We start from the raw sequence: 27,570 nt of genomic DNA, 5'->3' as shown, positions 1-27,570 counted from the left end.
TGGAAACCAGGAATTATGCTAAGTATTTTTTTATATATATATTTTTTTTTTTGATCACTAGAAGTTCGAAAGAACATTGCCCATTTATTAGAAATTGAATCCTTTTTAAAGCATTTTAAATATTGCCAAAAAACCTTTGATCGATGATGTGTGTACATCATAAACTTTTTCATGACAAATTTATGAAGCAAATTAACATAGAAATATTTCAACATGCACACCGATTGATGTAGCTCAGTGCGACGTATGTGGGCTGTTGCAGCTCCTGCCGTTCCAGAACTCTAGGGTCTGTATCTGAGAAAGGAAGAGACAGAAAAAACACATTAGACAGTATAAAGCTGAATAAAACACACATTCAACACTGTGCAAAATCTTAGGCCACCAAAGCTGACATTTGCACAGTGCTGAATGTCATATACACTGTAAAAAATGCTGGGTTCCACACAATTAATTTGTCTTGGGACAACATGAAGGTATTAAGTGTACTTATTAGTTTTTACAAATTTAAATGGAATGAACATAACACAATTAAGCCGTTTAATTGAAAAACCTCAAAGAAAACTCAAGAATTGTGTTGTTTTCAGCTCATTTTAAATAAGTAGTTTGAACAAAGTGTACAAAGCAACATCTTGAAACATTATATTAGTGCTTACTATACGTTTACTCAAACAAGAACCCTTAATGTCCCCCAGACCAGACCAAACCACTACACCACCACACTTTTTCCATTCAGCTTGTGACAGCAGGCAGCTTCCAATGCCTGAGGCTCAACAGGCAAAGTGTGTGTGTGTGTGTGTGTGTGTGTGTGTGTGTGTGTGTGTGTGTGTGCGTGTGTGTGTGTGTGTGTGGTGTGTGTGTGTGTGTGTGTGTGTGTGTGTGTGTGTGTGTGTGTGTGTGTGTGTGTGCGCGCGCTTATCTGTATGATGGCCTGACACTGCCCTCATGTGGCAAAGAGTCCTTTTTTGTTCACAATTATCGGTCTTATTTGTACAAATGTGCACATGCTTGCAAAATGATATCTAAGTACGGCATTTTTCACCACATTGTATTAGTGTGTGCTAGTGAGAGAGAGAGAGAAAGAGAGAACTGTAGGATGTTAATTGCTGCTTAAAGCTCATTAAAACATAAATGGTGCACAGAAGACCTCACAAAGAGAAAAAAGACACATTGCTAAGTGTGTGCATGTGTATGTGTGTGCTGGCACATTCCACATTTGTTTAAATGACCGCTTGGAGAAACGAGAAAAAAATTTTTTTTTTTCACGCTAAAATTGTTGTGTCGCATGCATGTGCACAGTTATATGTGTGTGTGCATAAGAGGCAGGGTATATAATAAGTGCCATATGTCTAAATGAGGTATTACTGAAAGCCATTAAAGGCATTCCATCATGTTCACTTCACCAGTATTCTCTCTTAACATGGAGCGACTTCTACAAGCTCACTGTGCAAAACATGCCAGACCTCACATGCAAATATATGTCTTTTGCACTGTCAAATTTCACACAATCTGTTACGGTCTTGTATTCCAAAACCCAAATGAACTGCAGGAAGTAGCAGGGAGTAGCTGTTAAAGGGAAACCAATCTAGATTGTGTCTGTTTCTGCCTTAATCTCATCAGAGCACTGCATGGATCAGGCCTTCCTCACCTCATAAAGGGGACACACACACACACACACACACACACACACACACACACACACATCTGTGTATCTCAGGTGGTCCTCTGAGGTGGTCTTCATCAGCATTAACAAATCTTTTTACCTGCTGGTGTGTCTTTTCAAGCTTAAACATACTTGTCATTCATTGATAATTCACAATTAGGCTAAAACAATTTAAATGGATTAAACAAATATTATTTAGCAGATGGCATTTTTCAAGGTGACTTTACTGACCAATAGGCGATACAGCATGACGCAAATAAAATAGGTTTAAGGTAACAGAGGATTTTTTTCAGTAGTACATTAAGTGCCCATAGAAGAAGTGAGCTTTCGGTTATATCTTCTCTGTATAACATCTATGAAGAGGTGCTGTACGCATTTTAAAATTTTATGTATAATGCATTACAGTTAAATAAATCTAAAATCTAAACCTCACAAATCTCTCATTTAAATGAATATTTTAGAATGCTTTACAATGTTATATTTGTGCATATACATTAGATTAGTCAGTACTGGAGCCAAATCTGGAGCTTATCTAACAAAATAACTTACAATAACGGTTCAAATACTAGTACACCCAACTTTATGTTATAGAAAAATATTAAATACAAATTTTAAAAAGAGCAAAAATCAAGATTAATAAATCTGTTTTGTTTAAATGCACCAAAATACATTGCCTATATTACAAAAAATTGATAAAAATATTCATTTTCAAACCGGGGTGTACTCAATTATGCTAAGTACTGTATAATAAAAATAAAGTATATACAGTTGAAGTCAGAATTATTAAACCCCCTTAATTATTAGCCCCCCCTGCCTATTTTTTCTTCCCCAATTTCTGTTTAACAGAGAGAAAATTTCCTTGCTCTGTTAAACATTCATTCATTTATTTATTCATTTTCTTTTCGGCTTAGTCCCTTTATTAATCTGGGGTCCCCACAGAGGAATGAACTGCCAACTTATCCAGCATTTGTTTTATGCAGCGGATGCCCTTCTAGCTGCAACCCATCACTGGGAAACACATACACACTTATTCACACACACATACTCTACGGACAATTTAGCCTACCCAATTCACCTGTACCACATGTCTTTGGACTGCGGGGGAAACCGGAGCAACTGGAGAAAACCCACGCGAACGCAGGGAGAACATGCAAACTCCACACAGAAACGCCAACTGACCCAGCTGAGGCTCGAACCAGCGACCGTCTTGCTGTGAGGCGACAGCACTACTGGGCCACTGTGTCACCCTCTGTTTAACATAAACGGAAATATTTAAAAAATTAAAAAATTCAAAGAGGGCTAATAATTCTGACTTCAACTGTATATATATATATATATATATGTATGTATGTATGTATATGGCTAATCAACAAATAAAATATACATTGGTGACTTAATGATACTAAAATAACAACAGCAAACCAGCATTTTTTACACATTTCTTTTATTACTTATTAATAAATTAATTAACGAAATGTATTAATATTATTTATTCAATTATTGAATGTACTATGCCAAATGTTTCACACTTTTTAAAAACTACATCACTTATTTAAACTTTAAAACTACTTCAAACTTTCAGACTAGGCTTGCTCAAGCCACCATAAAGTTTGTCTATGAACTTTACTTTTGGAGTATCTTATTGTTCTGCAACAGAATATTCTGAAAAAGACTTGATTTTTATATTTGAAATGACTCCTTTAAATCTGAGAAACATTACTCTAGTACATGCATGTAAGTCTAATTATGTGCCAGCCAGGTGCAGAACAGCGAACAGAGAGCAGAGTTAATGTTTTCCAATTTTATGATTTCCCTTCACTTACAAAATGAAAGCACACAAGGTCTTTCCACAGGAAAAGTTGCAAGGAAATACACATGCACACACATAAATACACTTAGCATTCAGTACCTATTAAAGTGAAGGCCCCAATTTTCACATTTAGCAAAATCATAATTCAGTCCAACTACCATCCTTACAGCAGCAGGAACTTCTCCCAACCAGTAACAGTAATATTGCATTTTAATGGGCCATGACCGGTATTAAATCCCTATGAAATCTTTATGTAGGGCTAATAATGTCAGGTCCTCTGTGAGGACATTAAAGAACTTTCTCCCATAAACATGCCTTTTATTCGCAGGCATATCATTAAACCCTTCGCCTAACAAAGCTCACTGGGCTATTTACTGCAGTCCCGAACGCTGATTTGGAATCAGGTGGATCTAAGACAGAGATGCATTTTCGGAGTAGCTCTGAACCCAGCAGAAGAGCGAATGTGCCACCCTGTGGTGAAACACAGCACAAAAGCTATCAGAAAGGAGTAAGTGTGTCCCTGTTAGTGTGAGTCTGAGGAGCCTGGCATGGAGCGGTGATGCAGGAATGCCGGGTTTGTTTTCCAGACGGCTAATTAAAAAGCAGGGGAGTGTTTTAATGTGCTGGAGAGCAGCAGGTCTCCGGATGGAGGAAAAGGGGGAGGAGGGGAAAACAGGCGGGAAGGAGAGGATGGAGAAAACTCTAAACGAGGCTGTAATTACACTTCTCAGAGCTCAGCAGGATACAACGCTCCAAAAAACACTTCCGTGTGTACACACAAACACACGCAAGCTCAAGGACGAGCGCATACATGAAAAGGGAAACCAAAACATTAGCACTCACACACGCAAATGCACAGATTACGCACACCAGTACATACAGACAAACACACATGGGTTTGGGGAGGGAGGAGAGCTGGAGTTATGGATTTTCCACTGGATCTCACTAATTGCCTCATAAAAAGGCCTGACGAGTCATTTTCATTCTCTCTTACACATGCACACACTCGCAATTAAATCATAATGATCTCTACAGAGCTGAACGGAATTTCACTTCTCATGTGTGATTAGAATTTCTTGATATTATTTTGTCAATTACATTATCTATAATTGCAAAAAGGGCTATTTCAGATACTATATCAGTCATGAGTTTGGAAACAGTAAGATTTGTTAATGTTTTAAAAGACTGCCTTTCTTTGATGAGAAATACCAGTAAAAACTGAAATATTACAATCTTAGATGTAGAATGTACAATGCTCAGCATAATTTTGATTCATTCCTCAGTGAATATAGGCAATGTATTTTCGGGCATTTAAACAAAACAGATTTATTAAACAAATATATTTATTAAAAATAATATTTTAGTCACCAAACATATTTAGAAATTGAAAGATAATACAATTTAATTCAAGCAAAATATTGCAAAAACCTTACAAATTACAACCTACAAATTGTCAACGAAATTTTTGATTTTTTTATTTATTTATTTATTTTTTTTTGCTGCTCTTGATTTTTCCTTTTTTTTTGTATTCAATATTTTTCTTTAACACATAAATTTGGGTGTACTAGTATTTGGACCGTTATCATAAGTTATTTTGTTAGATAAGCTGCAGATTTGGCTTTAGTATTGACTAATCTAATGTATATGCACAAATATAATATTGTATAGCTTCCTATTAAAAATATGAATTTACGATTTGTGAGGGGTGTACTTCAATATGCTGAGCATTGTAGTTTCAAATTTACTTTATTCCTATGATTCAAGGGTCACACAATCTTCAGTGTTATTCACAAATCATTATAAAATTATGATCAGTTATTCTTGGTACAAAGTTCTTAATAATGATTATTAATAGTGATGAATTACTAATAGTGATACATTGTACTTTTAGGATTCTTTGATATAAAGAAAGTTGAAAATAATAGTTTTTATTTGCTGTATTTTTTTTTACATCATAAATACATTTTGCGCTTTTTAATACAAATTAAATTTTTTGAAGGATGACATTACACTGAGGACTGGAGTAATGATGATGACAATTCAGCTTTGAATCACAGGAATGAGTTATATTTGAAACTACATTTAAAAACGTTACTTGAAATTGCAATAAAATTTACAGTATTTGTCTTACTGTTTCCAAACTTTTGACTGGTAGTGTACACCAAAACTGGTTAAAGGTATAGTTCATGATTATTTTTGCCATCACACTCCTATTGTTCCAAACCTGTTCAGTTCAACTTTTGTTGAACACAAAAGAAGATACTGTAAAGAATGTTGGACTTTCGTAGTATTATTTTTTTTTTCCTACTGTGACAGTCAATTGCAACCGGTTTCCAAAATTTTTCGAAAGAATCTCAAAAAGGTTACAATGTGAAACCCAACAGTCAATTTTATCAAATGAAATGAGTGAAGATAATTTAAAATTTACTGAAATTTAATCCTACTCATTTGAAAAGAGTTTAGAACTAAGTGTTAAAGGTAATGAGTTAATTAAATACCTCATTACTTCAACTTAAATGGAGTTCACAGTACTCATATAGTACCATTATGGAACAGTAAAATGGTTATTACATTTTCCTTTTAACCCCATAAAATTATTATAAACAACATGTGGAACAATTATTCACTATAATTTCACTCAGCAAATCAAAAAAGATGAACAGTTGATTATATAAGCAAACAAAACCCCAAAGCTATGACTGAAAAAATTTTGACCCTATGGCTTCAAAACAATAGAATGTAAATAACATCTCTGATACATTTATATACATTTGGAGACATTTTATATATGTTTTATCTTTAAATAAAATGTAGCACTTCCAGATTGTCAGACTACTAAAACAAATGGATACTGTGTAACAAGTCTGACATCTTCTGGTCACTGAAAGAAACTCATTTTTCAAAATTAACTCACAAACACGTGTTTAGTTCTCTGAATACCTTTAGTTCTCTGAATACCTTGTTCTAGTTGTATAAATTAGCTGTTAAATTCGGGGGGCGTCAATGTCATTCGACAGTTTAAAATATTTAAAGGAAAAATATTGTTTAGCTACAAATGGTAGCTGTTTTGGATCATGGCTGCAGGTTTGAGCTGGTTTAAGCTGCTTCTTTTTTTTTGTCATACTGTATGCTGGTACTGAGCAACTAGCTCCGGCTCAGAGTGACACGTACTGTACCATGCCGATGATACGAAGATACAACAACAACAAAAACAAGGGTAACAAACATCTGTTTAAAAATGACGTCAACTGTTGCCTTCTACATTCAAATAGATTAGATAGGAAATGAAACCAGCATGTCTGAACAAATCACCACTGCCACAACAACAATTTACCTAAATACAGGTCCGAATGCCCGGAGGATTATCTAGCTGACACGGGAGGGTATGACATAATGCTAAATTCCATTCGTCCTAGGTAAGTATAAACAGATATACCCACTGAACTTTCTGTTTCTGTGTTTGTATGCCTGTCTCTTTTTCTCACAACAATATAAAAGACCAGAAACATGGCTGTCAAATTATCCTTATATTTTCCTTAATTAAATATATATTTATGTTAATAAAACAAAATATATAATCAAGCTTTTATTAAGGTCATCGCTCTTTCTTGATACCGTTTGATTACATAATGTAAATGTTCTCAAATCTTATGACCATCTGCAAACGTCTGTCATGGGAGTCATGAGATAAAAAAAACACAATTTTACCACAAGGAGGCAATGTTACATAAGTTCATACACCATCATTTTCACTCAAGCGTCGAAACTTACAAAACTGCAACCTGTAACCCACAGATTTAAACTGGTCGAACTAGGACAAGAGGCACAAATCAAGGTTGTATAATCATTTTACAAAACAGAAAGTTAATTGAAACCCATTCAAATTAAGTGTTTTCAGATCATTCAGATCAAGTTTCAGTTGTGAACAAATATAAACAATATCATTCTGAAGTCAAATAACCCAAACAAATGATATTGTAAAATAACTTTGCAATACGTTGTATGCATTGAGACATGTTGCTTGTTTTGCACTATTTTTAAGAAGCTGTTCAAATGCAATCGTGTACAGCTTTCGCTTTTAGCCTAACCTAAACAACTTTTCCTTTTCACAAAATGCAACTTTTCAGATGAATTCAATATATGACAACTGTATAGTGCAGTAAGCACTGTAGAACTGAAAATTAAATAATTAATTTAGCATTTCTTAATTAAAAGAAAACTAAACTAACACAAAGTCTGATTGCATACACAAATATACAGGAATGTTACTCTGAAACTTTTGAACTTTTAAGAATTTAAATTGGGGTGACGCAGTGGTGCAGTGGGTTGCGCTGTCGCCTCACAGCAAGAGTCAGTTGGCATTTCTGTGTAGAGTCTGAAGTCCAAAGACATGTGGTATAGGTGAATTGGGTAAGCTAAAATTGTCCATTGTGAATGAGTGTATGGATGTTTCCCAGTGATGGGTTGCAGCTGGAAGGGCATCCGCTGCATATGCTGTAATCAGTGTCAGTGAAGATACTCCATATAGGATTAACCTGGCTGAGATTTACAAGAGTTTGTTTTGAGCTAGGTTGAGGATGGGCTGCAAAACTTGTATGTTGCCTAACTTAATATGCATGCAAGTGATAATTACTTTGATTGCTGATATGAGTGTTAATGTGATGGGAATGCAAGCAAACTGCACTAGTTATTTCAATAAATGAAGTTAGTTATAATTATTATGAATTGATCTGGATTTAAGTGAACATTATATAAACAAACTACTGTAGTCTTCAAAAAGTGGTGTATAATATACAAGGGTTATTATGCCAATTATTCTATTTATGGCTGTGACTGTGTCCTAACCTTAATATAACTAATGCATTGCAGCTGCATAAATTAATAACAAAACTTTAAAAAAATAAATCAATTACAAATAAAATAGAGGGGGTGACATGGTGGCGCAGTGGCTAGCGCTGTCGCCTCACAGCAAGAAGGTCGTTGGTTCGAGCCTCGGCTGGGTCAGCTGGCATTTCTGTGTGGAGTTTGCATGTTCTGCCCGTGTTGGCGTGGGTTTCCTCCAGGTGCTCCAGTTTCCCCCACAGTCCAAAGACATGCGGTACAGGGGAATTGAATAAACTAAATTGGCTGTGCTGTATGTGTGTGCATGTGAGAGTGTATGGGTGTTTCCCAGTGATGGGTTGCAGCTGGAAGGGCATCTGCTGCATAAAACAAATGCTGGATAAGTTGGTGGTTCATTCCACTGTGGCGACCCCTGATTAATAAAGGGACAAAGGCGAAAAGAAAATGAATGAATGACAAATAAAATAAAAGCCTTAATTTAGCTCATTGCAACAATGGGTTATCACTTCAGATGGGGATTTCACACAGATAACATCTAGCAGTGCATAAATAACATTTTTAAGGGTCAACTTAAGGAATTTATGGTTGGGATTAAGTATTTCCCCTTAATGAGCCAAGTGTTCCCTCAACCGTTGCTACAAAGCCCTTAGTATCCATTTGCCCTTAACAAATTTAAGGGACCAAGATAGCTTTGAATGAACATACTAATGTACATAGTGTGTCGATACACTAAGTCTGCACAGGAGTGCATTCATATATAGTGAAGTTTTTACAAACTAATTTCGAGAGGAGCACAGGATAAGATAGATCTTGGCTGGTCTTCCATCTGTAATCATTAGTAAGCTACAAATAGCCCGTCTATTACTCCCTAATCTTTGTTTTTGAAGAATCCCCCATCCACCTCATCTACCCCTTTTCTTCCTTTACCAGGGGGGCTCTCGAGTACTACCCGATCTTGTACCCCTTACATGCTCATCAATTATCTCCGTGCTCAGGGTTCTCTCCCGGGACAGCATGCAAAACTTGTTTATATTATCAAGCAATATCTAAGTGCGAACTCTTGAAATTGCAGTTTACAGCGCAGCTTCAAAAGGCTCTACGAGATCCCAGCCGAGTTGTATAGCTCCTCTATACATGTTGAATTCGACCAGAGATTGACTCAATAAGGGAACGTCTTGACTCGCTTAATAAAAAGAAAACGGCATGGATGTGTGTTGCACAGTTACTACAAGACAAGCATTCGTGGTTGATTACGATCTTTTTACATAACTATAGCAACCACAGCGTCATTGCCATATATTGGCAGAAAGTACAGTGAAACTCTTAAAATTTTAGGCATTTAGGTAAGGGTGAGAGTTAAGAAGTTTGTTGCAATGCTCTTAATGAAATCCATTACCTTTTTTTCCACCCTTAAATTGCTTAAGGACTTTCATGACACCGAGCACTGATCTTTTTCTCCTGTGCTGTGCACTGCTCCCTCTCCGTCATTTCGCTTGCGCACTGATTTATTTTTGCATTTAAGTAATGATCTTTATAACACGGATCAAGTAGGCTACATTTGTGATGAAGTGCAGAGGATCCGAATAGAACTATAGACACACCACAGACATGCTACTACAGACAAGCACAACATACTATTTCAGCAGTGTCGTTTCAGTGATAAAAAATCTTTCGGCCGAAAACCAAAAATGAACTTTCAAACATCTTTTCAATTATCCAACAGCAACTTTCCAACAGCAAACACCTTGGGCTGTGTACAATGTGAAACATGTTGTTCTCGAATGAGTCCACCTTCATTGTCTTTCCCAAATCTGAGAGAGTTACAGTGTGGAAAAGCCCAAAGAAATGTACCACTCAGACTGTTGCATGCCCAGAGTGAAGGAAGGGGGTTGGATCAGGGATGGTTTGGGCTGCAATATCATTGCCTAGGCCCAATGCTTGTGCTAGATGTGTGCATCACTGCCAAGGACTACTATTCTAGAAGACCATGTGCACCCAATGGTTCAGACATTGTATCCTGAAGGTGGTGTCATGTGTCAGGATGATAATACACTAATACACACAGCAGGACTGGTGACAGAGTAGTTTGAGGAAAATCAAATTGAATTTGAACATCTCCCATGGCCTGCACAGTCACCAGATTCAAATATTATTGAGCCACATTGGGGTGTTTTGGAGGAGCGAGTCAGGAATGTTTTTCCTCCACCAGCATTACATAGTGACCACTGACCACATACTGACCACTATTCTGCAAGAAGAATTGCTTAAAATCCCTCTGGCCATAGTCTAGGACTTGTATCTGTCATTTCCAAGACAAATTGATGCTGTATTGGCCATAAAAAGGAGGCCCTATATCATGCTAAGGAATTATTGTGGTCTAAAACCTGGCATTTCAGTTTCATTGTCCAACCCCTGTAAGTACTACATTCTATGAGACCTTTTGATATGATTTTTTAGCAAACAGCTGACTTCATACATTTAGATCAACCGTTTTGGCTTAAAGAGATAATTCACCCAAAAATTAACTTTTACTCAATATTTACTCCCCAACAAGTGGTTCCATCCAACCCTTTTTGACATTTTGAAGTAAGAAAACCTAAAAACCTGTAGCCACTGACTTCCATAGGGAAAAACAAATACTATGGAAGTCAATGCTTGGAAGTTACCAACATGCATTCAGAATAACAGATAAAGAAAATCATAGATTTGAAACAAGTAAATAGTGACGTAATCTTAATCTTTGGGTGAACTGTCCCTTTAAATGATAAAATGCATTCAGCTTAGCTCTTTACGTGTATTTTAGACACTGTGGCTTTTCTGTTTTATCAATGCAATAAATACAAACAAATATACAAACATCATATGTGTATTTACCCCAACTGTTTAGGTAATGTCAGTGGTACAACCCATTTTAGGGGCTACCAAAATCACAATTTAAAATCAGTCAGCACATGTAAATAAATATTAAAGTAGCATATGTAATTTCATATTTACACATAAAGCTTCAGAACACTAATTATATACATCTTGTACATATCTCTCATTCAGCCTCAGAACTGTTCACCCCACCTCACCCTACCCCTCTCATCCCCTATTTTTGCACTAATATTATCATCTTATATTTACATATTGTATATGCCTTCGTCAGAATTGTTTATGTGGAACAGTTCTGGTGAAGAAAAGATGTGGTTGGCCAAAATAAATATCTGAAAGGCAAAGGCAAAGAATGGTTAGGATGGTCACAGACAAACCACAGACCACCTCCAAAAAGCTTCAGGATCATCTTGCTGCTGATAATGTCAGTATACATCGTTCCACAGTTCAGCGCACTCTTCACAAAGAACAACTCAATGGCAGGCTGATGCAGAAAAAGCCTTTTCTGCATTCTGCCAGCAAGAAGAGTCATTTGAGGTATGCAAAGGCTGAATAATTTTGGAAAAATATACTGTGGACAGATGCCACAACCATGCTTTGAATGGTGGAAAAAATGACACAGCATACCAGGAGAAGAACATGCTTCCTACTGTAAAATATGGTAGAGGGTGGCATCACAGGTACTGGAAACCTTGTCAGAGTTAAATGTCACATGTATTCCACCCAGTATCAGCAGATTCTGAAGAACAATGTTCAGGAATCAGTCAAGAGGCTGAAGTTATGGCAGGGTTGGATGTTTCAGCAGGAAAATGGTCCAAAGCACAGTTCCAGATCTACTAAGGAATTAATGCTCAGACACTGTACAATGTTCTAGAATGGCCATCCCAGTCCCCAGACTTGAACATCATCAAAAATCTATGGATTGATTTGAAAAGGGCTGTTCAGAATTGTTTACTCCACCTCACCCTACCCCCCTCTCATCTCCTATTTTGCACAAGTATTTATCAATTTACATTTACATAGTACATCTTGTATATATCTCTCTCGTTCTACCCCAGAACTGTTTACTCCACCTCACCCTACCTCACCCTCTCATCCCATATTTTTGCACTACTGTTTATCGTCTACAGTTATTTCTACTGTGACTTGTTGTTTAGTGTGATTGTATTGAAAGGATATATTTACATGTTTGCACTGAGTGAGATGCAATTAATCTCATCACACATGTATATAATGTACACTGTATACGTGTACAATGACAGTAAAAGTCATTCTATTTTATTCTATTCTATTCTATAATATGAATAGCCTACTTTCTCTCTGACCAACCCTAAATCTTAGTTTTGACCTCCATCAGAGGGGATTGAAACTTCTCTAGGATGGTTAGCTCCTTTCAAACCCCCTGCAACATACACCTTACATAAAATGATGAACGCTTTGCTAATTACATAGCTGAAGAATTATAAATGTCCACTTGCATTAATATCACCACAAACATTGTTTTCATAAGCGACCTTTATGCAAGCCTCATATCACCAATACAATGCTGTCCACCATATTGGAGAATTTCCAATAAAGTCTGAAGCAGTGGAACCTTTGTTCTGTGAAGTGAGGAATCACTCTTCTGTTTGGCAGCCTGATGCGTTATCAGGAGAACATTACAGTTTTCAGGAGTTAGACTTGGTCCTTGAAAGGAAATTCTAATGCTTCAACATACCAAAATGGTTTGGACTATGAATCCTATGCCTTTCTGGCAACAGTTTGGCCTTTTTTATTCCAGCTTGACTATGCCCCAGTGAACAAAGCAAGGCCCATAAAGACATGGTTGGATTAGTTGAGACCTCAGCCCTGACCTTAACCCCATGAAACACCTTTACGATGAATTGAAATAGAGATTGTGAAATAGGACTATCCATCCAACATCAGTGCCTGAACTCGCAAAATCCCGGCTGAATGAATGGGCAATAATTTCTCTGGAAAAACTTTGAAACCTTGAAGAAAGCTCTTCCTAGAAGTGTAGGAGAAGTTATGGATGCAAAAGGGGTATCAACTCCACATTAATGCAGCTCAGGCTCATTGGAAATATGTGCCTGACCCTACATTTTTGTGAAACCTGAAATATGTTCCTCCTGGTATGTTTTGTTGTATGTTTCAGATAATAAATTTAGTAGAGGGCACTCTCTACAATTATGCGAATCAGAAATATGTTACTTGGGGTTGGGCTCTGTGATCAATCAAAAACAACTCTCATGCGCATTGAGTACCGATCCACAAGTTATAGAAGGTCCCCTTCTCACCATCACCTATGCCCTGGCTCTTCACTTACCAATCAATGAAAGCAGTTAAATCTTTAGGGATTACCTGGGCCTTCTAATGATCCATTTCCACTGAGTGGTACGGTACAGTATGCTTTTATGGCTGTTTCCACAAGGTACCTAAAAGTGAACCGTACTGTACCACTTTTTTGGCTCGTTTCTCGTAAATTTCTAACAAGAGGTTCCATGTGCTGGTGAAGATAAAAGATACAGATGAGAGGTTTGCACTGACTGTCAGCTATATGTTGCGTGTTGTTTTTGAACTCAAATAAAGACTAAATGTATGCTGTGTGTAGTTTTTCTGTAATTGGTAACATATCGGAGACTGTAAGGGTTTGTATATGTTCATATATGTTGCATTTATTGATTCATTTTATATAATTGCAGACGTTACAGTAGGCTATTTTGCATTGATATTCACTGATCTGCAGTTATAATCAAATCATGTGCATAGAAAGATTAATAATAAACATTTATACAAGTATTTATGTGTATAAAGCATCTGTTTTGTGAGAAGTACTTCTCATATGATATGTGAACAACCCGTACAGCTTTACTTTGACATATTTCCTCGACCGATAATGACGTCAACTGCGACTTTCTGTTATACACCATGCCCACCACTGGTACCCTTTTGGAAGTGGAAATGCAAGCCTGATAAAGGTGACCCATACCAACCCGTACTGTACCACTCAGTGGAAACAGGCCATAAGGGTCATATTTGGTGGGTCCATGCAACTCGCAAGAGCCCCCTTTGGCCTTCAGAGGAGATTTACTACTAATCACAACACTGTGCTTCCCTGACAAGATGTGCATGACAATTGCAGCTTTTACTAAATTGCAAGCATGGTTATATGCTTGTCATACAGATCACCAAAACCAGTCAAAGACTGGCCTAAAGCCCTCCCTAAACCCAACCCATAGAGTTTTCAAAGGACAATGTAAGAGAAAAGCGCACTGCGACCACCTCATATACATTTTGTGGAACTGTGCTTTAGGCATGGGATGATAACTGTTTTCAAGGTATACCGCGGTTTGAAAAAGTCTTGAAAAAGGTTTTAAAACCGCCAAATTTTTCTGTAATACCGTTCCCAAGGTATGTGTAACAATTATTTATCCTCTTTTTTATATCAACAGTATCTCCAGCAGAAAAGATATTCAAAAATGGCATTTTAAAATGTAAAGAAATCTGTGTTTTTGAAACTAATGAAGACAGCCAAAAATTCATATTAATTATTCAGCCTGACATGTTTACTGCTCCAAAATACTTAAAATCCTTAAAAAAAAAAAAAAAAAAAAAATATATATATATATATATATATATATATATATATATATATATATATATATATATATATATATATATATATATATATATATATATATACATATATATATATTGTTTTCAAAGGGGAATTTTTTTATCCAGACATTTAAAACGAATATATTTTAAAGCAGTAATCACAATACCGTGAAACCATGATATTTTTATCCAAGATTATCATACTGTCAGAATCTTTTACCGGCCTATGCCTACTGTGCTTCACTAGACTCAAACCCAAGCACTCTGCATCACAAGCACAACACTGTAACAAAGTGAGCTACCAAGCAACCTACCATGCCAGAAATGTTATCTATAAGAAACATGATTATTTCTATCATCTATCATGCAAACTCACTGCCATGACTGTAGTAGTCATACTGGAGTAATACAAACTCAACAAGTCTCATTTTTTATTTCCTGATGTTAAAATAGGATCCAAATCCCAATGATTTTGAGGCCCACCACACCGTGGTGTAGCAGTGCAGTTTTCCCTGCCCACCGATATTGATTGACAGGCGCAAATTACATTGTCTCAGTATTAATGTGAAGCCTATCATGTCCACAAGACAGGATTTGCAAAGAAACTGGGGTTGTTCCAACACTCTGTGATTCAACTGCACTTCAAGAAGAAGCAAGTCACATTTGTCATGAGTAGATGAACAAAAACAGCACATGTTAAATGCGCTCTAGTGTTTTTTTTTTTTTTTTTTTTTGGTTTAGTGTGTGCACACACTCACACAGCAAACATTGTAATGGAATCTGTGTGTCATTTATGTTTTTGTGACTGTGGGTCTCTGATTCATTGTGTCTGAGTTGCTGTCTGTCATTTTGCTGTGTTTATCCTGACATCCAACCCCGATTATCCTTTTCTGAAGGGACATGTCCCCAGAGTGGGCAGGGAGACCCTACTTTGAGTGGACGCAGGAGAACCAGCTCATTTTCATTTAAAGGCTCAGGGGCAAAAACAGCTACAATTCTTAGCAATGTCCTTGCAGCAATCTGTAGCATGATAATGTACTGTAACAGGTCCATCGTAATACCAACTATGGTAATGCCCATGGTACTGTGATGGTTGGTTAGGGTTTATGGTTGGGATAGGTCTAGATGCTAATAACACACAATATAATGGGTAATTTTATAATTCATCTAAGTAATTATTGTTTCTAGCAACAACCGCTTATACGCATGTCAACTACGTATTGAACCTGACCCAGTACATCATCTTGCTACAGGATGCAGCGTGAACAGTCTGAACACACTCTAAGCCAAAAAATTTCAACAGGATATAATACATGACCTTCATACACACAATCTGGAGACAAACAAAAAAGACCAAAACTGGAGCCATTTAAATTAAACAACGTTATATTTAATGAAGGTTTTAAAGATGACTGGCACATCTTTATGTTCAAATTTAACATTTACCAGTATTTATAATGTAAAGTTGCAAGAAATTTTGGGTTATACTAATTTTCTTTTCTATATAGTAAGGGAAATATTTTTAAATAATCAGTTAACAGGTTATAGAGCAATGTTTCACAACTACGTTTCTGGAGGACCACCAGCTCTGCACATTTTCCATGTCTCCTTAACCAAATACACCTGATTAAGATCATCAGCTCATTAGCAGAGACTGAAAGACCAGTTATGGGTGTGAGAGACAAAAGAGCAGTGTTGGGCAGTAGCGTCGCTACAAGTAGTGACGCTACTAGCTTAACTACATTTCTTAGTAGCGTGGCGATATTGCCGCTACTTTCTAAATCAAATAGCTTTTCAGTAGCGAAGATATTTTTTTAGTCAAGAAGCACAGTAGCATCCACACAAGCTACATTTACCGATTGTGGATCAATAAGTGATGGCATCGACATTCACGGAGCTGTGAGGCTGGTGTCTATCAAATGAAAGTAAATCCATATGATGGTGAGAATGACGATTTCTTCTTTTTCCCTGTTTTTCGCTGGTCAACAACAGACTTTTTGGAGCGTTACTGCCACCTTTCGCTCCAATCAGTGAGGTTGATAACATGAGAAATTTGCTTGATGGAAAGATGACTGAGGGAGGGGAGTTATATTTGAAGCAGGATTCCTCGTGACCATACCTCGAGAAGTACATGCAATGCTAAATGCAATAACGTTAAATCTGATGTTGTGCTCAAAAAATAATTTAGTAATTTACAGTGTGTACTACACCATTGTACTCAACTACACAATAGTACTCAAATTAATTTGTTGATGGTAAACGCTAAAGTATACTATGGTGATTAGGCTACTATTAGTTCATGATAGATACTAATGATACTGTTCTCTTTAGTAGAGTATTATTTGCAGTAAATAATTGAACGGAACAATTATGCCTCATATGTTTCATTGACAGCTTTATTGATCACTATGATATGATTGACTGGGATTTAAGTTGCTTCGATTTAAACATGTAAATTGCGAAAAATAGCTCAGATGTAAGCTACTTTTGCCAAGTAGGTTTTAGCTTAGCTGGCTACATTACCAAGAGACTAGCGTTTAGTGTAGGTAAGCAACATTTTAAGTAGAATAGATAATAGCTTAGCTAACTACATTTTTCAAGTATCTTGCCCAACCTTGCAAAGGAAACATCGAAAACGTAGTGCTAGTGGTCCTCCAGGAATGTGGTTGAGAAACACTGTTATAGAGTACATTGTAGTGATTTTTACAGAGTCTTTTAAACCTTTTCAGATTATACAGCTGTTTTTATATTGAGAAACAGGACTTTCTATCCAACACCAGTGCCTGAACTAAATTTTTTAATTAAATTTTTATTACATTTCAAGTGAATGATTAAATGAATCAATGCAAGCAAAATAATAAACTAATGCTTGACAATGCTGCCATCATAAACACAAAATGCATTACATATATATATGTAATTTCCTAAAGCAATGAAAAAGAGGAAGAGTTGGAAACAATCATGGGATGTAATTCAGGAGATGTAGACAAGAGTTTATATCCTGCTCTATATGCCAGCTGCCGAAAATATAGGTTGCCTCTGTCAAGTTTACCCATTAATCTTCCATAGAAATCACTATGCAACAGAATGCCAAACAAAAAGGTGTCATCTAATGATTATTTTTATTTCTTTTATCATGAATTTTAAATTTACAACTTGAATTTAATCATCTGGCACACTGCCAATGCCACTGCATGGGCTCTGCACTCAATAGGAATATTATTGATTAGCAGTAGCTATTAATGATCTGTGTGCAGGGCTCTGGGTGCTCTTATTGTAGTGCTCATTAAAACAAGAGCTCTGAGGTCAAATCCATAACCCCAAAAGTCATATTTGTGACCCCTGAGGGAAATCAGGCAAGCTGATCTCTTATGAGGCTAAAGTGACAGACTCATGCCGTGGTCGCACTAGAGTTTGAGCATGCGAAATTCTGTCATACGGTGCTGCGAAAAGGGGCGGAATTAAACAAGATGATTTGACATTTAAAAAAACAAGCGATTGGTCCATATTTTACATTTCTGTACAGAGGGGTCATGTTTTGATCTTTGATAGGTCTCATGCAGCCATGTGATGCAATTTCGCAGGTCCGAGTTCACCAAGCTTGAACTTTCCAATGCAGTGAACTGCAAAACTTGTAGCATGAGTTTCTGTTTCAGGTCTGTCGCATTCACATCTGTTTTAATGGAAGTCTATTGAGTGAAAAGTGCAGTGTGGCCATTGCAGAGAGTGGGGTGCAGGTGTGTTTCATTGTGACAGACATCTTCCAATGTGACGGCTGCAGTCAATATGAAAACTTTCAGAAAGTCTTTCAATATGACCACAAGAACAACTGAACTGAATCAAACTAAAAAGTGTGTCCCAGTTTGTTTAAGTAAACACTGTCCCATGTAATTTGCAACTATAAGTAATACAAGAAACTGTTTAAAAAATACAACAATGCACTTATATAACTGGGTAAAAAGAGCTTTGTAATGTTGGACACTTCATGCACTCAACTGTTACACTTTTAATTATGTAGTGAAGGGGGTGGGGCCTTCAGACTACAATGCTGAATGGCTGGGTGCATAGTGCATAAGTACATACTACTGTATAATTCCATAGTGTATAATGTGTCATTTGGGTATAATGTGTCATTTAATTCCATAGTGTATAATGTGTCACAACTATTGTCTTCTGTGGAGCTGCTCAAAGTAAATCCCATCTCACAAGCTGCAACATTGACACTGTTATTGAACTGAACTGATTCAGCACTGATCATTCTGACTGAAGCTGAACAACATTGCTGCCTTTTGTAGAGCTGCTTAAAACTAAAGGGAAATCTCTTTATAATATCACGAAGTTCACACAATTAATTTGAATTGAACTTACAATAAACTGATTTGATTTGAACAATAACACTCTTATTTTTATGGCTGCTTTATGGCAGTCTTCATATATTTCAATAATAATTTTCTCATTTATCCCTATGATATTGCTTTGACACTATCTCCATTACAACAAGTGCTATAGAAATAGGCACTTGCAGGGGATGAGTGATGAACTGCTGGTAATATGCAATAAATTACAATAAATTGTTCAGAATACTTTTAAAAAATTGCCGAACTCTGTTAAAAGTTCTGTTTCGAGTAATAATGCCAAACATTGACCTAATTTGAAAACTGAATTTAAGTATGTAAATCTTCACACACCTAAACAAAGATTCATTCCTGCAAACTTGACAGACAGCTTGAATACACAACACTAGTAAACAATGGCTCTCCACCGCTATCGCTAATTACTGTAGATATGGCAAGCTGGTTTTACATGTATTTCTTTAAAATTGACCAGATAATATATACTTATATTTTTGATATTTAGTTTCAATATCCCAATAATGACTTCATATTATCCCAATAGTAATTTGATTAGTCATTAGCGTTACTTATATTACTATGCTACACAAACATTGTTAGTTAAGTTTAAACAATGACTTCAAACAAAAACTTTATCACAAACATTTATGGAAAATACTTGTATTGATAAAAATATTTATTCTTCATTTGCATTTAATTTGAACATTACATCTGTTGCACTGTTGTGTTACACTTTAATTAGTTAAATCACCTTTACAGGAACATTTTCAAAGAGGTTTTATAGTATTAAAACAAAAATCTAATTTGCTAATTTTAAAAATGTTCCCAGGGATGGGTTGCGGCTGGAAAGGCATCTGCTGCGTAAAAACGTGCTGGAAAAGTTGGCGGTTTATTCCGCTGTGGCGACCCCAAATTAATAAAGGGACTAAGCCAAAAGAAAATGAATGAATGAATAATTTTAAGAAGTTCAAAGTTTTGCTATAAAATATCTACAGCAAGTCAGTAGTCATTGATTAGTTAATGCTGATTCAGTTCAGTTTGATAATTTACATTGTTAAATGCAATTTTTTTAAATAACCTTATCGGTTACCCCAAAGAACTATTAATTTATTTTTCCTTGAAAAGCATTTTTTTACAAGTAAGAATTTTAAAATTAAAAAAGCCATTGTCCACTATAAAGAACCTTTTTGCAAACTAAAGGTTCCACCACAGATATTAATGGATCTTACAACCATCAATCCCAAAATAGAATAGAATTATTATATAAGGAATAATGTACATCCAGCTGGTTGTTATAACAGAACACACCTGACAAGCTTAACAGCAGCTGAAGACTAAAGGGATTTATTATATAAAAAAATTGCTGGATGTACATTATTCTGCTTATTACATGACTACTTGCCTATCTAGACACAAGCCATGGATCTGAGCTGTAACAATTCACTAATTAAATGAAACTTGTAGAAAGAAAACTTAGGTGATGAAACAAGATGATTAGAGAAATAACAAGTTATTGCTCCCCATAGGGCTGTGCGATTTGGGGAAAATATCTGATTGACATTTTTTGACAGATATTACAATTGCAATTTGATTTACGATTTAATTTTGTAGTCAAGCTTCAGCTCAATAATCTGTAAGGTGTGGCAACAATTAGCAAAAGCTAAAAATTACCTGTTTTTGTTTGGTGTTTGTGACTTTGAATAAAAAATATTCCCATATTACAAATGCTGTTTTTCTTTGATATTAATTTATCTATTAATGCTTCTGAAGCAGCAGACGCCATCATCCCACTTGTCAGTGCTTTCCTGTTTCTTTTCTTTTTTATTGTGGGCGTAGTTCAGTGTGCTCACTTAATTGGCTAGTAAGACTGTCACACACACATTTGCTCTGGGCGGGCAAAAATAAGTAATTTATAATATATATTTCATATCGCAGCCTCTTGCAATTAACTAATCACAACATTTCAAAGTGCGATTGCGTTTTGATTAATCGCACAGCCCTACTCTTCATTTTAAATTTCTGTACAGAGTTCACGTTTTGCTCTTCTTTTGATCTAAAGCAATCTATTGGTATGATGTATGAAGGAAAGTCTATGGGACAAAAAATGCAGTGCGACTGCAGCTTTAGTGGTAATAATGGTTGTTATTGGGAAATAACAATAGTGACAAATCACAATCGAGTAATCCAGAAAGCCATGTAATGAATATTAAGTGTCTTTTATTTTCAGTACGTAGAATTATACCAGTTAAATTAGGTGCACTTTTAAATTAAACACTGCACTTATTTGCCTATGCGCTAGTACTATGTGCTTAATAAGTACTATAAAACTATAATAGGCTTGTAATAAAATAAATAATCACTATTAAAATAAGTACTAGTTTCTCCATAAGTGAAACAGATGAAAGTATAGTTCTGCATATTAGTCACTATTGGAAATCCTTATACTTAATAATAGCCTAAAACTAAAAACTTCAAACAACGAAATTAGATGTTAGTCATTTCAAGCAGTACATGTAAAAACGGCTTGCCACATGTATATACAGGCCTAGATCTAAACAGAGCAGCGTCTGGTAACCGTGCACTAACCCGTGCACCCGTAGCTGAAACCTGCAAATAACTATCTACCGTCCCTTAATTAAATAAGGTTAATGCTAATGCTACTAAATTTGCATTGAGTCCGTACAAGTGAATTAGCGCGTCACTTCATGCAACCTAGCCAAACGCGCCGTGCACAGACGCGCATTCTCACCGCTTCACAGCGGCCACTTAGCGGGACAGCAGGCCGAAACCGGAGCGCCACTCACCGATGTGGTTATCTTCGATGTGAACGATGAGCTCGCCGAGGGACTCGAAGTGCAGCCCGCAACCGCCAAACCGGCAAACGTTAGAGAAGAAGGAGGCAGCCGCGACGCCCGTCATCATGGATGTGTTGGCAGAGGTCCGTGCGTTGGCAGACCGGTGGAGGCAGAGGCTGTGCGGGATGGGGGTGATCAAATAGCCGGCAGCTCGTTGCAGCAGCAGCGGCGGCGGTGATTGCAGCTGGAGCTGTTTAGACGGCTGGCAGCCAATGGGAGGGGGATGGGGGGAAAGAGGCATGACGGAGGAGCAGGAGCAGGAGGAGGAGGAGGAGGCACCGGTGAAACAAACACTCTGCTGTTCACCTGCATGAGCGAGCGATGAATGCTTTACTGAGAAGCAATGGCTACATAAGCAACTGGATTATTGATTATTTCAGTGCATCTTTTGCTACCATTCAAGCCAGGTAATACGATTTAGTCCCATGGCCTGGGTTTGCAAATCAACCCAAAATACCCTTTTGGTACACTTAATTAAGCAGTAATTACACAGTTATTGGATATTTAGTGTAGAATAAATTTATGAAGTTATAAAATGCATAGCTAACTTGAACAAACAGCGAGCAGTTATTAATCATGTAAAAGTAATTATTAATCAGTTAACCCTTCTGTCATGTTCACCTCCCTTCTGTCATGTTCACTTCCCTCCCTTTAGTGTTCCCGGTCAAAACTGACCGGTTCATTTTAACCTGCTCTTAAATTAGCACAAAAAACATTTTTCAAAACCACAGTTTTATTCAACATTCTTTAGCTGTGAAATCGAAGTATGTCTCAAAAATGTCTCAAAGTAGTGTTTAACGTATATTTATAGAATTAGACATAAAATAACTGTGGTGAATACACCAATAGTGAGTGAGTGAGTGAGTGAGTTGGGGTGGGGCACAGTATATGGGGATGTTTTCTGTTTGATGGGTGAATATTGTCTGGATACCCATTAATTTCCTATGGTGGTGACTTTTGACTGGTAACATCACAGGTGTAACAAGGTTGACTACAACCCTCAAAATTCAATGAAAGATGTGATCATCACTTTTATATGTTTAAATACATAGTGTGGAGGAAATCATAATGCCTTGTGACAATTAGATGTAAGACACAATATTTAAGAGTTGTATTTAAGAGATTTAATTTGGTCCGATTTGACCCGAACATGACAGGAAGGTTAAAGAGAAAGTTTATGCCCAAATATGAAAATTCAGCATCATTTGATTACCCTTGAGTTGTCCCATGTCAGTTCACAGTGCATTAATAACCTCAGGTCTGCACAATAGTATAAACATGTAACCACACATACCACATGGCATAATTACAATTACTTGCATTTTCTTCTTTTCTTTAAAAAAATATATTGTATTTATATTTCTTGTATTTGTATTTCTTGTTACACATTCCATTAATCTACAGTATATGCCCCATAAATGATATATGAATATCTAAATTCATGTTTTATGTGTCATTTTGGAACGTATAAAATCTTTAAACCTCTAGATCTATATCTTTCACCTCATTGTCAATGGATGACCACCATCCCAAATGTGTAAAATACAAATACGCGTACAAATACTGGCTTTACAATTTGATCAATATAATGACAATTTAATCATGACCAGACTCTTAAATAGATTTTTTTTTTAACAAAACATATTTTTTACAATGACTTTAAATTTGTCCGGTATGCCACAAGCTTCCATGTAAGGCAGTGTGTTCACAAAGAGCAGGAGGAATGTCCCTTTGATCAGTCTGTGACCGTGACTGTGCGCTGACCATCACTTGTTAATCAACCGTTAAATCTCCCTGTTATAAATGTTCTCTGTCGTTGGTCTATGTAAATAACTGAGAGAATAAATGACCAATTTTTTTCCATGGCACTATTTTCAAACAAACATAGCTCTTCGGTATATTCATAATTTTGTGTTTATGTGTATGATCAGTTCCCAATGCAGACTTGGATTGTAGCAGAATGCTCGTAAATGGGATTCACCTCATGAAAAATTATAATGTAAAGCCAGCCAGATGTTGGTAAATGTAACCATCTGCCTCACACAACTCAGACCTAAGCAGCCGATTCCAGATGCTACAAAGTAAAAAATGGTGACTAAGACATGCCAGGTTAAACAGTATGAATATTATACAAGAGTCAGTTTTTTTTCTAAATGCAAATTCTGTATTGATCCAATACAGTATCATCACTTATTTGGAGTAAATCTTTGAGGATTTATCTATACATCTTAAAGTATTACAAAGTAACACACATATATGTGACCTGGTATAAACATACTTACCAGTGCGCCTATGGACATTTACACAAGAAAACGTTAAAAAAGTAGTCAAGACACCATTTACTACATTGTAAAAAAAAATATGATCAATTAGTCATGACAGCATATGTTTTTAGTTCAATGTAACTTAATAAACTAAGTTCATTCATTCATTTTCTTTTCGGCTTAGTCCCTTTATTAATCTGGGGTCGCCACAGCGGAATGAACCGCCAACTTATCCAGCACATGTTTGACGCAGCGGATGCCCTTCCAGCTGCAACCCATCTCTGGGAAATAAACTAAGTTAATCATGTTAATTTTATAAGTTAAGCAAGCGGTTTTATGTCAGTTTAAAAGTCAGTTTAAGTTCAATGAACTCATAGGATTAATTTGATTCAGCTTAAATGTTTTAAGGCAACCAGGATTTTTTACAGTGTACACCTCAAAAGCAAATATTTGGGCTCAACAAAGTAATTAAGGCAATATGTCCATCAGTTTCTTTGTGGTATTGACATTTTAAATAATATTATCTCCAACCAACAATTTACATTGTAATTTAACAATTTCATAAACATAAAAAAACTTTACAGTAAAGTAAGAGGAACTTTTAATTTCTCTGTTGTATACTTAAACAATGATCTCTTGAAACCATGCAAACAAATTGGTTCACCTACAGTAAGTACTACTCCAGTAAATTACATACAGTAGTTGTACAGCCAGCAACATGCACATGCAAACATAAGCAGCAGAGAAACTACCACTGCATCAATGACCGCAGTTGTTTTGGTTGCACTTTATTTGCACTTACCCAGTACTTACAGAAAGTACTGCTGGTTAATAAAAGGTGACTGGTTAAGGTTTGAGGGTAGGTTCAGTGTTAATACCTAGTTATTATGGAGTTATTGTAATTATTATAAGTACATCCAGCCTCACAGCACCTTTGACCAGAGGAGAAATGGTTGTGCCCAACAGCCTGGTTTCTTTAAAGGGTTTTTGTCTCTTCACTTTCATCTATTGGTGAAGTTTGCTTCTCGCTGTCACCACTGGCTTGCTTGGTTTGGGACTTGTGGAGATGCGCATCTATGGATTTGCTCTTCAGTGTTTGGACTTTCAGCAGTGAAATTTAAACCACACTAAACTGAACTTATACACTGAAAACTGAACTGACACAGTTTCAATCTACTAGAATTTCTGTTAAGCTGCTTTGACACAATCTACATTGTAAAAGTGCTATAGAAATAAACATAAATTGAACTGAACATCATACACTGTAAAAAATGATTTGTTGACTCAACTTGACTTAGTCAAGTCATCTTGTTGCATTGACTTGGTTAAGTTGCATTGACTAATTATTGAGAGACTGCTTTCATTCATTCATTCATTTTGCGTCGCCTTTAGTCCTCCTTTATTAGAGGTCACCACTGCGGAATGAAATGCCAATTTATCCAGCATATGTTTTACACAGCGGATGGCCTTCCAGCTGCAACCCAGTACTGGGAAACATCCATACACTCTCACATTCACACACACACACACATACACTACGGCCAATTTAGTTCATCCAATTCACCTATAGTGCATGTTTTTGGACTGTGGGGGAAACCAGAGCACCTGGAGAAAACCCATGCGAACACAGGGAGAACATGCAAACTTCACAAAAAAACGCCAACTGACCCAACCTGACTGTGAGGCAACAGTGCTAACCACTGAGCCACTGTGCCACCAACCCAACTACTTATTTCCTGCAAACTTGCCTTTTAATAGGTTAACTTACATTATCAAGTTGCCAGAATTTGCTAAGTTAAATACATCAACTTTTCAAGTTCACTGAACTAGCAGATTTTCTTAATTAGAAACAGAACATTACACATATATTACACATTTATTAAAGGATTTTACTCTCCATTTAGCAATTACACACAATGTACTTACATTACAATTGTCTTAACAAAGTAATTTTCCTTATAAAGTCATTTTATTTTACAAAGTAATCGTAAAGGAAAAGTAATCTCAAGAGGAGAAACTCTAAAATACACAACTAACACAGGCTCTTGGAAAAAAATGACAGCAGAACTTGGCAGATTATAAAACCAACATCTCAACATCTATTTCAATGTATTTTTAAGTGAGCGTACTCTTGCACTGCAGATATCTGCTCCAATGTTCACCAGTAGTGTCTGACTTGTTATGCCACCAAGTCCTTGCAGAACAACTGCTTCCTCAATTACAAGGGCTGCATCACTAGAGCCACATGGAAAGTGGTCTGTCACATCTTCCATCACTGTGATGATTGCAGGAGTCATCCCTCTGCTTAGTTCTTTTTCAGAATCTGTGTCCTGTATGAAAATGCCAAACATCAAAATCTTAACATTTCTTTCTTTGCAGTACAAAATATAAAACACTGAAGCTGAAATATATAAACACAACATGAGTACACCAAACTTTATTTACCTACAGATCATTACTTGTGTGATGGCAGTGCTTCAGCTTTTAGTGTTTGTTGATTGGTTGTAGTGAAATGTAGTGAAACTTGCAGCTTCACTTAATTTATTAACAGCAAATGCCCTGCACTGCTTGATGTGATTCTATGAAGAAAAGAAAAATAAAGTCAACCAAAACATATTTAATAAATAGTGTACACAATCAAGATCAGAGTAATCACCAATTTTTTTTAAATAAAAATGTACTCAAATCTTTAAAAATGATCTGTCTACTGTTCCTTAAATATTTGTTTACTGTATATATATAAGATAGGGTATATTTGGTGAAATTTCATCTGTTGTAAGCCAGTCTTTCTCTAGGAACATGCTGTAACCTTTAGAATGACAAAATTGCATTTAGGTGAATTATTATAAATAGTTTTCTTAATTACTTGTTTACTATATGCATATGAAGAGGATATTTACGTTCCGTGAGATCTGCTTCTTTCATGTCTGTCGACTGTGTTGTTTATCTGGCGCAGCCGAGGTGGAGATTGGGGCACATAAGGAGAACTAGCTTTAAAGTATATACTACATTATGGTATATACTACAAACTTTAGAATGAGAAAAGTACATTTAAATCAATTACTGCTAATATTTTTTTCCAAAATATTGTCTACTGTATAGAACTGTGAGATGGTAAAATTTATAAAGGTAAATTCAGTAAGTTAATTAGGGAACTAGAAAAGTACTAATTTTTAAAACATATTGAGATATTGTACAAACCTTAATCTAACTTTACTAAGCTTTATAAATGTGGCCAAATAAAAAGTCTAATATACTGGGAACAATACATTGAGCTCCGGCCTCCCCCGTAGTC

The 27,570-nt window shown here is 36.2% G+C and overlaps 1 protein-coding gene across 1 annotated transcript in view; it reads right to left on the bottom strand.

Moving 5' to 3' along the window:
• The window catches only part of jazf1a (JAZF zinc finger 1a), a 33,250-nt gene extending 10,998 nt beyond the window's left edge, over nucleotides 1–22,252 (bottom strand). The window contains exons 1-2 of the mRNA XM_056480527.1: nucleotides 21,961–22,252; nucleotides 222–294 (exon numbers count right to left, since the gene is read on the bottom strand). Coding sequence (XP_056336502.1) covers nucleotides 222–294; nucleotides 21,961–22,252 — 365 coding nt within the window. The remainder of the gene's footprint in view (nucleotides 1–221; nucleotides 295–21,960) is intronic.
• Between the last annotated feature and the right edge of the window lie 5,318 nt (nucleotides 22,253–27,570).

This window comes from Danio aesculapii, chromosome 19 (genome assembly GCF_903798145.1).
Source record: "Danio aesculapii chromosome 19, fDanAes4.1, whole genome shotgun sequence".
In the NCBI taxonomy this organism is placed as follows: domain Eukaryota; kingdom Metazoa; phylum Chordata; class Actinopteri; order Cypriniformes; family Danionidae; genus Danio; species Danio aesculapii.
The sequence above is the reverse complement of the archived record's forward strand: the minus strand, read 5'-3'. Positions and strand labels throughout refer to the sequence as shown.